This window comes from Cyprinodon tularosa, unplaced genomic scaffold (assembly GCF_016077235.1).
Source record: "Cyprinodon tularosa strain WSP-4 unplaced genomic scaffold, ASM1607723v1 ctg585, whole genome shotgun sequence".
In the NCBI taxonomy this organism is placed as follows: Eukaryota; Metazoa; Chordata; class Actinopteri; order Cyprinodontiformes; family Cyprinodontidae; genus Cyprinodon; species Cyprinodon tularosa.
The window spans coordinates 200,505-215,326 of NW_024039324.1; the positions used below are offsets into that span (position 1 = coordinate 200,505).

General features: G+C 34.9%; 1 protein-coding gene across 1 annotated transcript; it reads left to right on the top strand.

Moving 5' to 3' along the window:
• The first annotated feature begins 282 nt into the window (after positions 1–282).
• lpxn (leupaxin) lies at positions 283–12,485 on the top strand. Its single transcript, XM_038306561.1, has 9 exons — positions 283–343; positions 2,818–2,903; positions 2,994–3,061; positions 4,518–4,614; positions 6,340–6,603; positions 6,681–6,854; positions 7,564–7,645; positions 7,726–7,874; positions 11,179–12,485. The coding sequence occupies exons 1-9, from the start codon at positions 331–333 to the stop codon at positions 11,443–11,445; spliced, it is 1,200 nt and encodes a 399-aa protein (XP_038162489.1). The 5' UTR covers positions 283–330; the 3' UTR covers positions 11,446–12,485.
• The last annotated feature ends 2,337 nt before the right edge of the window (positions 12,486–14,822 follow it).

Below are 14,822 nucleotides of genomic sequence, written 5' to 3' on the forward strand. Positions count from 1 at the left end.
CAAATTTAATTGTTAAAATAAAAGCATTCCCTAACATATAGTTTTAATCATTTACCATCTAGGAAAAACAAGCATTGGGTAAATACCAAACATTTCGGAGCTGACCACAAATGATGAGCAGCAGTTAACCAACAGTTGCTTACAAAATAGAGATAAAACCTGAAATTTTCATCTTATAACAGAGATTTCATACATTTTTTTTTTGCTAAGAAAAAAAAAAGTCCCTGCAGGAAGTAGTGGTGTGTATCTGATGAGAAACAAGGCTGGTTACCTCAGTAACAAGCCAGCAGAACAACAGCACACACCCGAAATTTGAGAGCAGGAACCAGTATGGATGAGCTCGGTAAGGTGATTTTCTGATGATTACATTAAAACACATTATAGGTACAGTTTTTGAAGACCTGACTTCAGTGAGATCAACATCTCTGCTGCTCAGTATTTACTGCAAGCATTAGATATTTAAGTATTTATTCTTTTTATTTACCAGCTTATTTATGTTCTTTTATTGTGCCGCTAAAATTTTACTGTGTAGGAATCTTGCTGACTGTGCTTGAAAAACATTGATCGGAGATATTTGATGTGATCATCTTTACATTTGCACTTAATTCAATGGCTTCACTGTAGTTTCAACATTTAAGACATTTATCTGGACTTAAGATGAACCCCTGATTTTCTTTTCATCAACCACAACCTTTTCTCTTTTATACCTGAACCAGTGTAATTTTGATTTTACAGGCTAGATTGATTTCCTATGTGTTTCCCTTTTATAATGTAGTACAAAACGCTGGCAAGTAATCGCCTCGGCATTTGTCACCATATACTTGTGACATTGTGACAAGTTTCACTTCTGCAACGTAACATATTCTCATTTCCTCAGGAAGCCGACTTTTATGAAACAACCTCAGCCAACTTGCACCTTGATATGCACAGGAAATCCCTTGCTTTGCACAAATCAACCTTCTACTGATTAACATGAATGTTTTTACACTAGCCCATGAAAGCATTCATTTATTATACTTTTCTTCTTCATGACCTTGCATTATTAATTAAACTGATTGTTTTAAAGTTTGCTCCAGTTAACTGTTAACAGAGCATCACCACAACTTTGAAGATGTATTCATTTGTTTATTCTAAATAAGGCAATGAGCATAACTCTGCGCCCCCTCTACTTTGTAGCACCATTTTATTTTTTTTGCAATGATACCTTCCTTTCAGAAAGTCTCTATCACCTAGCCACATTTTGCAGCTGAAGTTTCTGCCCAATCCCAGAGATGTGTTGAGTACCCAAAATGTGTACTCAACTAAGAGTAGCAATACTTCAACATTGTTTTACTCAAGTAAAAGTAAAATAAGTATTTAGTGAAAAGGCTACTTGAGTTTAGAAATGATAGACAGATTTTATGTGCAAGTCCTGGAATTTTTCAAGACCCAATTGCACAGAAAATACAAATAGATCTCATGAATATATAAGATCAAATTAATGCAGAACAAACACTTTTATCAAATATCTTTTCCATATAAAACCAATCCTTACAGAGAGAAGTGCATATTTGTTAGGACAGGGTGAAGACCTTCCATTGATGATATCTACTGTTTAATGCATGTTTGGCTGATCTTGCAATGGTTACAGATTATAATTACTCACAGAAGACAGATTAGTCAGAGATTTTACTGAAGTAGGGGTAGCAAAACTTTACAAGAATATTACTCATTTTTTGAAAATGTTACTCAAGCAAATGCAACTGTATAAATGCAACTAGTTACTACCCACCTGTGCCCACTACATAAGGCAAAAAACCCCGACTCCAACTCCTTGGTGTATGATTTGAGTGAAAGGTGCTCACAGGTGCTTAATTTGGTTAAGGTCTGAACTTTGACAAGGCATACTCAAAATATCTAAATGTTTCCCGTCAAGCCGATCAACTGTTGGATCAGCAGTATGCTTTGGGTCATTGTCCTGCTGGAATGTGAAGCTCCATCCATGCTCACAAAGGTTATGATAATGTCTATTCCTGGATGTCATCTACCTTTCCCCTCAACTCAGACTAGTTTCTCCATTTCCTGCTGCTAAAAAGTAGCCTGGGTGCCATTCCGAACTTAGTCCCGCCCACGTTTGAGGTCGGCAAGTTCATATTCTGACTAGAATTGAGTAGGACTACGTCAGGCTAGCTAAAAAAGCATCCCCACACCATGATAATGCCGCCACACCACACGTAGCAGAAAAGTTCTCGGCCAGAACTAGCATGGGAACTGATATTTTAAAAAAAGAACTGGGCCAAATCCGGTAATGGTGCCACTCTCTGTACCTTGGTGTACCACACAGCCGCATGGTGGTTTGGTATGTTTAGCCCAGGTATATAGAAGCTAATATAGGACAAATCTGGCTAAGGCTTATGTTACCATGGCATATATGCATTTCTTCTAAACTTCCAATAATAAACTATTAACCTATTTCTACCTTTAGCAACATCTCACACACTGAATGAGTTCAGTCTTTCAGGGTTGATATAAATCTTCTGAAGTGTCTGATGCAAAGTTTGATCGATTTAATCCTACTGTTCAAGGTTCTGAATTTACTATCAATAGCAAAATTGATCTTTTCTCCTTTATTAATTCAAAAGATAAAAGTAAACATGTAAATCTGTCACTTTAGATAACCAAGAAATGTAAAAAAATAAAGTTAAAATTTAACAAAATAGATAAAAAAAAAAAAAAAAAAGAGGGCCAAAAAAAGATATACTTTTGCTAGATGCTGCAGCTGCAACATGAAAACTGTACTGGATGAATGTGTTACTAATGATTTCCATCCTTGTGCAGATTTACTGTTGGAGGAGCTGGCTTTGAACCCATCAGGTTCTAACAATCTCCAAGAAAACAATGGAAGCATTGCAGCTGGTGGACAGGTGAATTTTCAAACCGACTAACATAATAATAATAATAATAAAAAAAAACAGTTTCAGATGAATGTCATCATAACTTTGTGGTCATTGCAGGCGCCAGGTGCCATCCTTTGTGGACTCAATAAAAAAGAGTCAAGCTCAGTTGGTTCTAATGTCTACAGGTAAGGTCTATATGTCTGGTCCCTGTTGGTTTTGTCTAAAAAAAAACAAAAAAAACAAAAGTTGGTCACGTAAAATTAGGAGAAACCCCAGTGATGTTTATCTGAATGGGCTCAAGAAGTTTATGACATGCTGATAAAGAACCTAGTTGATGATAAGCAGGTTTGACACAACAGAAAAATGCTGAAACAATATATTGGCAACAAAACCAAGGGAGTAGAGAAGCAAACCTACAGGATAACATTATCATAAATAAGCAGAGTAGGCAGGGATAAGGAGTGGGCAGAGGGAAGAAAGCAAGAAAAGGATGTCAAAAGGATGTGAAACAGTTGTGTGTTTTAGAAACCAACTTAACAAAAATCCCCAGAAGAAAACAGAAAACATGCAAATAACAAAAAAACAAAACAACATTTGGATAAGATCAGAAGATCATAAAAGGAAACCACTAAAAGCTCACAGACCAAGTTCATCGTTTTCCATCTTTCACAAGTTCAAACTCTTTTATTTAAAGTTAACATAAAGCATTAAATCGAATGATCCTTTTTACAAAAGAAGGAAGATACTCTACAGATATAAAAAATTGCATAATTTGATTAAATGAAATGTGCAAATAAGTAGGATGATTTAAGGCTCTACAAAATGTGCATGTTTAATTGTGCATAAAAAATGGCTACAGACAATTTTTTTTTCTTTGCAACTAACAGCAGTGATGTAAACAACCTTGAAAACTGATGGTTATAAAGACTAAAAGCTGAAATAATCTGTGAAACTCCTCCTTCTTGCACGTGGTCTGCAGCAGTCTTTCACTCCAAGGCTTCATTCCATAAAGACCCAATAGGGCCACATGTTTGCTGAGTCAGGAAACAATTCCCATGATGTGATGAATCACAATTTAAAGTTTTCTCTATAAACACAATTACATAATTTGAAGAAACAATACAATTTTTAGAGCAACAAACAGTCAGCAAAGAAAGAAAGTCCATCCTCTGAAAATTCTGTCCTTGTATCACAGAATACTGGGTTCCAATTCCTACAAAAAACAAGTATCACAGATATAACCATGGTATTAAAAAAAACAACAGCAACTGAACCATCCCAAACAACGCATTTTATAATTCTGCAATTTAAGAAGAGGTTAATATAAAATAAAAATCGTTACTTTCTGTTTTGCTCTACCTTTCATGTCCATAACTTATTTGTTTTCCTTTTTGTTTATGCCGTTATTCTTTCTTCAGATTCTTCCTTTTTTTCCTGATTTACTAATTCAAACTGCTATCAAACATCCTAGAATGTATTCAAAAATGCGTAGAAAATTCCCTACTTTATCTTGCTTAGTGCACAAATGCAGGACAAAAAATAAAACTGTATTTTTTAAAGAATTTGTAACTAATTTAAAGGGTTTGGAAGTGTTAGCATGTGTTTGATTTCTTTATTAATTTGTTTTTGTTTTGTATACAGTGATCTCCCTACTCCTGTTGCAGTTGCACTGCCCCCTGACTCTCCCACTCAAGAGTTGGACTCCATCTTAGAAGATCTGATGGGTTTAGCAGAAGGGGTCAGTACGAAGCTGTTGGAAAGATTGTTTCCTAAAATTGATATAAATTATTGTAACTCATTTTTTGTGCCTATTAAGATTTCACATTCTAAAGTGATTTCTGTAGAAAAAAACAAACAGATTGTGCTCAGTTACAACCAAAACTAATTTACCCTTTTTCCTCAAAATACACTTTAATTCTGATGATGAAAGAAAATGAATACTTGAGATGATTACTTTTCTGAAAAGTCCAATGAAATCTATTGGATGTTTTTCTCTCAATTTAATTTTTCAACAGAGAAACAGAAACAGTTCTTTCTACAGACTACTGATGCCTACAGTTGGCAGTTTCTGCTGCAAAACTACAGACCCACATCATAAATGTCCTAAATCTCCTCCATGTTTTACTTTTTGTAACTTAGACTCAACGAAAACTGTCTTTCTAAGTTGAGCTTTTTTATTAGCTAGAGATATTTTTGGTTTATATGTTCAAACAGTTTAAGTTTGATTAATCAGTCAAAAGGACTGTCTCCTAAAACTCTTATTTTAGTTTTATTACCAAATTCTTCCAGGCACATGTTTACCTTTTTGTGGTTCACATGGGAGTGTACCATGGAGTCTTGCCATTAAATCCTTGTTTATTCAGGGCATGGATTGGTTACTCTGAAAGCATTTGGTCCAACATTTTTAAGTTCTTGATGTCCTGCTGTCAAAACAGGGGGTTTTCAGCTAAATTAAAAAGGCCCTCTGATAAAATCTGGGGATTTTACTCGCTATCAGTCACACAACTGCTTTACACTTTGCCATAAAACCCCCAGTGAGGTCTGTTTGAATGTAAACATTTTTGGACATCTCCTTTAAATCAAACCCCTTCAGGTGAGAATAAATTATCTCTCACCAGTTTTGTGTACACTCCAGTTCTTTCTCCTGAATCCAACCCATCTTGCTCTTATCTCTGATTTACAGAAAAAGAAAATGAAGCAAACTCATTAGTCACTCAAAGGATTGATTATATTTCTAAAACATTTTAGGTTGTTAAAAATTCACAGCTATAAAAACATTCTCATATAATGTGTGAATAATTATGACGCAACTTAACAGACTATACTGCTGCCAACAAATAATACATTCTTTAAAGTTTTAAGGGGTTGAATATATCTGATTACAACTATACAGTCATAGGGAAAAAAAAAATAATGTATTAAACGCAGTTGTTTAAATCAAAGAAATCCCATTCAAAAAAATCTGTTTCCATGTGAAACAATATTACAGACAAAATGATTCATTAGGCATCCTATTTAAAAAATATATTATTTTGGCAAGGCCGATTTTGCACTTTTTTCATCATTGTAACAAAATAATTTTTTGAAAATTTGATTAATTCTGGTGTCACCTCATTGCCACTAACTCCTTAAGCTTAAGGGTTCTACATTTTATATGCTTTATTTCCTTTTAAAATTAACTCTCAGGCTGGACTCATCTACAGTCATCTAGTTAAATGTAGTTTTTCTGTAGGTCCTTTCAATTATTTTTTCATTTTTTCATAGATTTGTTTTAATATGCAGGTCCTTGACAGTTTTCTATTCAAGTGGTCTGCCTCTGGAAATAAAAATAAATTAATACATTTAAACAGCAGAGGGCAGCATTGAGCCAACATTAACCAACAAACTTTGATGTAACAACTTGTTTATATTCTGTTTTTTAAACCCTTATAATTCTCTCTCCTTTTCTATATCACTCTCTTAGAACCACTCACCGCCACCAATCCCACCACCTCTGGCACAGAAGCAATCTGCAAAGATGAAAAAAGAGGGTGGGAGACTGGATCATAAGGAAGACAGCGGCCTTGCAGGTTCAGATTCAAAACCCTGCACTCAGAAACAACAGAACAACAAAACAGATTCCATAGATGACCTGCTGGGAGGTCTGAGTTCTGACCTGGAGAAGATTGGTGTACGCACCACTGCCAAAGGCCACTGTGCTGCATGCAACAAAGGGATTGTGGGAAAGGTACAACAAGAACCTTTGGATGCAAATTTGATTCAAGGTCAATTCTATATTCACTCATTTTAACTTATTTCTTTTAGATGATCACAGCGCTGGGTGAAGTGTGGCACCCTGAGCATTTTGTATGTGTGGCATGTAAAATGGAGTTAAGCACAACAGGCTTCTTTGAAAGAGAGGGACGACCTTACTGTGACAAAGACTATCATCAGCTCTTTTCTCCACGCTGTGCCTACTGCAAAGGGCCAATAATACAGGTACCATTATAAGAAATAGCAGAACAGGAAATATTAATCTTTGTGGAAATACTTTAAAAACTAACCCTGCAATCCACTTTATGTGACAAATAATCTATGTGTATGTCCTATAGTGCCATCTATGTGACCTTTTCATCATTTGTACAATCTATTGCTCATTTGTCAAAATCCTCCTCTTGTTTTTAAAATTGTTCGTGCTGCTCCCTCCTCATGTGTAACGAGAATTAGTTTAAAAGACATTGAAAAGATGTAGAGAAACTGATTTTCATATTCATAAGCATAGCATTGAGTTAGTTTATGCAGCATTTATTCACCCTGCCCAACCACCCACATACAGTCCCCCTGATTCATAATTCAAATCATCCAGTCAGATTTAACATCCATTAATCCGCACAATCATATTTTGATGATTGCGTGATGACATGTTGTATGTAGCTTTTTTTTTTCTTGGCCTAACCCATATGTTATGCTAATAAATTAAAGGAAAAACCATACCGGTGGTTTTGCAGGCTGGGATTACCTCATGCTGCAGACCAAAGACATTCATCAGAAACTAATGCAGCATCTCCAGTGATTCTCCTCATGTGGTCTAGGTCCACATTCTTTGTGTTTCTTCGCATTTAAATATAGGAGATGAGACAACCTCCACTAATCCCTGAAGAAAGTAAAATAGAGATGTAATACTTTTGGCATTTTCTTTTTTCACCAGAACATCCTGACAGCTCTGGACCAGACTTGGCATCCGGAGCATTTCTTCTGCACACACTGTGGAGATCTGTTTGGGCCAGAGGGTGAGATGTTTGCAAATGTATTTACCTTAGAACAAAAATAATGTTTATTACACATCTAAGCGTATCCTCTACCTATCAAGGTTTCCTTGAAAAGGATGGCAAACCGTACTGCTGCAAGGACTTTTATCACCTCTTTGCTCCCAAGTGCTCAGGCTGCGGGGAGCCCGTGAGAGAAAACTACCTGACTGCAGCCAATGGCACCTGGCATCCAGAGTGCTTCGTCTGCGCAGTGAGTCTCCAACTCGGACCACACATACAGCTCGTGCTCACACACAACCTTGAGAATAAATGAGAAAGATACCCACACACTTGCTTTGTTTGCATCGTTTTGACCACAGAGCTGATGCAAACCATATGCTGATGAAAATGTTGAGGTCGAAATGTTGCAGATAAATCAAGGAAACCATATTCTCTCTCTGTGGGTATCTTTTATATCCTCTTCAAAGCCACTGCAGTGCACAGCAGCCGGTCAGAGGTGATTCAGTTTGCAGTTGCACTTCTTGCCTACTCAGGGGAATTTCCTTCATCTATTAAAACAAAAAAGGCCCTTTTATTTTTCTTTACTCTATCTAATCAATCCAGCTTGTGAAACAAAATTTCTGCAAACAAGAACATACAGCAACCTAAGTCCATAAACATAATAAATGTGAATGTATACTGTACAGCACATACAGTGACATTTATAACACCAATTCAAAAGAAAAACAAATATATATATATATATACATATCTGCTACAAGACTAAATAAATATTCATGAAAAAGCCAAAAGACCTTTACTCTAATTAAGTCATTTTTTTTTTTTATTCTGACATCTTCTTGGATATGCAGTGATACAGAAAAATAAAATCAATCTAGCGGCCTTTAGAAAAATAACCAAATGCTATGATTTAAAACTGAATGTTTACATTTTTATACACTCTAAAAAAATAAATTAAAAAAAAAAAAAAATAGTTTTACCTGAATAATTTTTATCCAAGATTATGATGACACCTCTATGGTTCACTGTAACATTCACATTTTCAATTAAGTATCTTTTAAAACATTAGCTGTCTAGATGTTTTATTTTATAAGTAGGGAGAACAACAGGTTAAATTTTTGCATATGAAACACAGATTTTTTTAAATTTATTTATTTGCATGTCTGTCACATTTGAGTGTTTCAGATTAATTTAAATACTAGTCAAAGACAAACACAAAGTTCTTTTTTTTTATATAGAAAAAGCCTTTATCATGAAATTGAAAAAAGTAATTGGACTGCTGTGGTAAAACTTAACTGTAGTTAAACTTAACTGAGTTTGCTTTCTTCTGCCAAAATCAGGCCTTAATACTGTCACATCTATATGTTGTAAAGAAATCACAAAGTATAGGTTAGTACATGCTGACAAAATTAAAAAAACTATTAAAAGATCCTCAAAAGCTTGACATCATGCAGAGACCCAAATGAGAAAAAAAGTAAATGAGATCTATCAGCCTGAAAAGGGCCAAAAAGTCAATTTTAAAACTTAGAATCTCCAGGGAGACACAATGAGAGATCATCCACGACTGATTGGTGACAAACATTATCCGAAGAGTAAAGTCACAATTAATCAAAGAGACCAAAAAAGACCCCCAAACAACATCCCAAGAACTGCAGACCTCAGTTTCATCAGTTAAGGTCAGCGTTCGGGCCTCCACCTAAAACAAAACAACAAGAACAAAAATAAAGAAACGGTTCATCGATTTTTTTTCCTGAACACATCTTGATGATCCCCAGGGCTTCTGGCAATAATGTTCTGTGAACTGATGGGACAAAAGTTGAACTTTTCAGAAGCTTTGTGTCCAACTAGATCTGGCCTGTAGCAAAACATCATACAAACAGTGAAATATGTTGGTGGTAGGTTGGTGGTTTTAGGGTTGTTTTGCTTCTTCATCACCTGCAGTATATCAAAAAATCCGAAGCACATCATCAAGTCCACCTCTGGATGGCCTTATAACAAAGAAATGAAGACCAGTTTAAATTCCTGACCTGAGTCCAATTGAGACATTGGTATTGCCTTAAAACAGACTTTCATGTTTCAAAATCATCTAATGACAACAATTCTAAAAAGATTATTCAAAATTCCTCCACAATGTGAAAAAAGAAGACGACAAGGTATCTTAAATACTTGATTGCAATTGTTGTGGAGGCCCAACCAGTTATTCACTTTGCGGGCAATCACTTTTTGACAAGCTTTGGACTTTTTTCTTCTTTAATAAATCCTTCATTTAAAAATAGCATTTTGTGTTTACTTGTATTGTGTTTGACTAATATTTGAAGGCGCTTGATGCTTTAAAATACTTCAGAGTTATAAAAGTTAAAAAAGCAAAATGAGGAAGTGGGCAAATTCTTTTTCACACTGCTATGTTTCTGAGCATTGTTTATTTTTCTGAGCATAGTTTGAATCTGTAAATGAAATGAAGAATAATTGGATTCTAGATCTTAAGGGCATGCCATAAAAAGACTGAACATTTAAGTAAATTAAAGGGTGTTTAAGTAACTTTATACTTTCCTTACAACACCAAACCCAACAACATCTGTTTACTGTCTAATAAGTAATGATATAAGATTCTGGGTTCCACAAAAAATGTGAAAGTACTAAAATCTTGAATCTCATTAAATATGTACTAGGTCTCTGCTAAGATATATACACAAGTAGTAGAAAAATGTTTAGGCTCAAAGCTTTATGCATGTTATTTTTTGTGTTAGCGTTTGTTGGAAAGAGACCTTGGGCAGTGAGACTGTTCCCCATCGTATCAAAACATCCTGCTGACTACTTGTTCTCAGTTTTTGATCTGCACATTTGCCTGTGTTTGAGATATTTAGTTTGCATGAGTCATTACACCCAACATCCTCATAAAAGGCTGAGGTTCTTTTGCAAGACGCAGCTGTAGACAAGGTTTTCTCAGTGTTATTTCCATCCCACGATCGCTAGTGGCACAGGGCATTCTCAACTCAAGAGACTGGTTAGATTTCATTATACAGCAGAGATCTTTTTCATTGAAAGCTGCTTTCTCTTGTGAAATAAATAAATAAAAATAAAACATCTATAGTACACGTATAAAGGAAAAACAGTGTGAAATAAATTCTAATATGTCTACAGAAGTGGATAAAAACAGAAAACATTTGTTTGCTTACTAATTAAATGTTCCGAAAGGATCCCAAAGTTTTTAAATGGATTAATTATCACAGTATTTTAAAGAAAGCTGTCTTTTAATTTTTTCAGTTTTGATTTCAGAATCTCTCGACCAGTGTACAAAGTATGCAGAAAAATTCAGAATGTAAACAAAAAGTAGACTAAATAACCATAATAATCATATATTAAATCACAGATCAGTAGAGTTGATAAAATATAAAATATAATACTCTCATGTTTCAGAGCAAATGTTTTTTTCTCTTCTAAAACGCAGGTTTGACTTTTGTTTTAAGATAGAGTATCACCTCCAGCTTGCTTAACATCATTTCTAATCTTTTACTTCCTCCAGTAACACTTACTTTTTTATTTTGAACATTTAGGACTGTCTGAAGCCGTTTACCGATGGTTGTTTCATGGAACTGGATGGTCGACCTCTCTGTTCCCTGCACTTTCACTCCAGGCAGGGGACCCTTTGTGGGGGCTGTGGGGAGCCTATTACTGGCCGCTGCGTCTCGGCTCTCGATCGAAGATTTCATCCTGAGCACTTTGTTTGTGCCTTTTGTCTGCGGCAGCTCAACCAAGGCATCTTCAAGGAGCAGAAAGGAAAGCCCTACTGTACAGCTTGCTTCAACAAGCTCTTTCTATAAGACATTTACAGCAAGTCACTTAAAGATAAAGCAACGGGCTTAAGGGGAAAAGTCAGGTCAGCAAAAAAATAATCAATGGGTCATTACAGTATCTATACCTAAAAATAATATGTTTGTGGTGACTTAATCAATTTAGCGTTAATCAGTAAAAAAATAAAAACTGTAATTTTTGTCACAATCACTGAGTACGGGAACGGACATTTTTGCTGAAAGATAGTAACACCTCACTCCTAACATCTTCTGGCAGTGATGTCACGGTGCCGTAAGCCAAAGGCCATCCTCCCCGCTTTACAAGCAAAATCAAAGGGAACTATTATACACACCTGCAATCAACATCAAATATTTTAGATTTCGGGAGGACTTCGCAATTAAAATTCTTGAGAGCTATAGGTAAAGTCACAACCCCCATGTGCATGGCAGTTGGACGTTGTAATTCATCGGGTAAAAGTGAGCAATAAATTGGTTATTTCAGCTTTCCGATTCATGATGCTCCATGGACGGGTTTGTCATTGGATTGCTTACTTGAAGAGGGAGGATTTGCCATCAAATTTCTTGCCAGAGAAAAAACACGTAATATGTAGCCAACATTTCCAAAAATAATTATTTGGATAATAGCATATTGTGACAATCACCAGATACAGCATTGGGACTTGCTCAACAGCCGATACAGCACCGTGACATCACAAACCGGTGGGTGGCGATAGTGTTCTTTAACAAACATGGATGTCTCCAGTAAAGCATGTTCAAATTAAATTACTCTTAATTAAAAACATTTATCATTTATTGATAAGTATGCAATAATTTCATATTTGAAATACTTTCAGAAGTTTGAATTCTGAATATGACCAAACTTTTCACTTAACTTTATTGGGATTAAATGGCCGTTTTCCTACATGCAACACATCCCATGCATAAGTTGTACCATAGATTTGATGTAACCGAACAACAAAGAATAGTGGAAACTGTTGTGGATCTTCTATTTAGCCGCCTTCACCCACAGACGCATTTTAACCTAAATAAAAATATATCTTCCCCATGAAGGTCTCAGAGATTTTTTGCTTTGGAGAACACGAGTAAGAAAACAGCAGGTCTGGAAGAAAAATGTTAAAGAATTTCAAAGGGTAACGTTATAAAAACATACCTCAGGGTTTGAACACATACGCTGAAAAAAATTATGCAATCATTTATATATATATATATATATATATATATATATATATATATATATATATATATATATATATATATATATATATATATATATATATATATATATATATATATATAAACTAACTAAAGTTTAAGATTATTTAAACAAAGCACATGTAGCTTTGGGGGGATTTAGTGACAATAAAAAATGTCATGCACTGATTTATTGAAAACAAATGTACATTGCTTTTCTTTTATTTGAATTTTTTAAACAGCCATATATACATCTCTTTCCACTTCCCAACTGTTCTGTAGTTTATGCTGGATAAGTAATATATCACAAAAAACTTTAATTTGTGGCCAAACATTACAGAATATAAGGAAGATCAAAGTTTATAAATACACACGGTGTAATGAACAATGACTGATCATAGAGCATACAACACAGACTCGTTGAGAAATCATGTCCAAATATCAACAAGTAATTATTACTGACAGGGTTTTTATAACACAATCAAAACATTTCCCATAAAGAAAAACGTTTCCATGTGTGAACTTTGGATGCTCGTAAAACTTGTGTCATTGATGCTTGATTTTTACTTTTGATGAGATTTCATATATCACAATCACATCAATATCCAAGTGAAGCATGATAAACACAAAAGCAGAGTTTTAATAGATTCCATGAAGCTTTTCTGTTAGACTTGGCAGTCTGGGTTTACTTTTTCGCACACTGAAAGCACTTGTCAGGAGATTTGTCTATGCGGGCTGATAGCTTGTCTTGGCAGAGACTGGCATAGACTTGTCATGCCAACCTGCGATACCTCTGTCTCAGGTTGACCACTTGGCCCCTGGCAGCCCCCGGATTCAGACATCCTCTTCCTCTTCCACACAAGCTCCTTTATGGATGCCTCTCCAAGATTGATGAATATGGTGAGTTTAACAAAGGTAGTTTTTAGAAGGAGCTCCTTCACATCCCTGCATCCCCTCAGAAACTGTTGAAGGATGAATGGACCGCAGAAGTGTTTTAATGCCTCAGTGGTTGCTGGCAGATTTAGGCTCATTTTGTCGTCGGCTGAGTTAAATTTCGTTTCCTGAAAACTAATTGTGGAAATTACAGATGAAGACTGGGCATTTGCTGGATTGCTGTACGAGTGACTGAAAGATTTGATTGAGGAATTTTTTTTCATTTTTGCAGAATTAAAAGAAATGGTAGTATCTGGTTTCCGTGTGCTTGAATATCCAAATTGACTTGATATTAAAAAAAATTTTCCCTACACTTGTTATGTATAGACCAATTTTATTGCACATGTATAAAAATGCTTGATTGCTTTCTATGGATTTCTTTTTACCCACACATTCTTAAATATCTTGATCCTAAATTTATTAATAGAAGGTAAAATTATCCCTATTATAAAGTAGTGTTTATTAATTTCGTCTTGAATTTCTGGTGAAACGAGTCTTAGCTTGAGATGAATTATTGCTCATGCTTTTGTTTTACAGTACATCAATAACCATGTAATAAAATGGTAATAAAATAGCAAGTCGCATTGTATTACTTGGTAACAGGTTAGTAGATTAAGGTATATGGGTAGGTAAATACCTGCATGTACTGTAATTATTACAATTGATTGTTACTATCTAACAATGGAGACTTTTGTTGGGTAATTACCATCAGGTTACCACATCACAGTTTCTATTATTAGCCACCCCCTACCAACAGCTTACAAAGTAAATTGTAACTTATGATCAGGTAAATAAAGCATTATAAAACTGATCTAATGTTACATATAAATACGAGTTTAGTAAAGAAGATTGTCTTGCTTTACTCTAGGTTTGGTTTTCTGTTATATGCAAAGTAATAAACAGTATTTTAATAAACTATAACACATTAATTTATTGCGGTCGGTGAAATGACTGAGCTACCTGGTAACAGTTTGACACTTGTGTGCCTAAAATTTGAAGCACAGCACTTACATTTTTACCTAGTAATATAGCGTAACTTGCTATTTTATTACCATGTTATTACATGGTTGTTGATGTACTTTAGAAGAAAGCTTTACCGAATAATTAAAATTTTTCAGTCTTATTTATTTATTTATTTATTTATTTTACTTGCTTTTCTTCTGATTTTTTGTGGTCCAATTAATTAATTTATTCATTTTATTCTGTTTTTATTTCATCTAATCAATGTAAAACACTTTGAACTACCCATGAACCGAATTGTG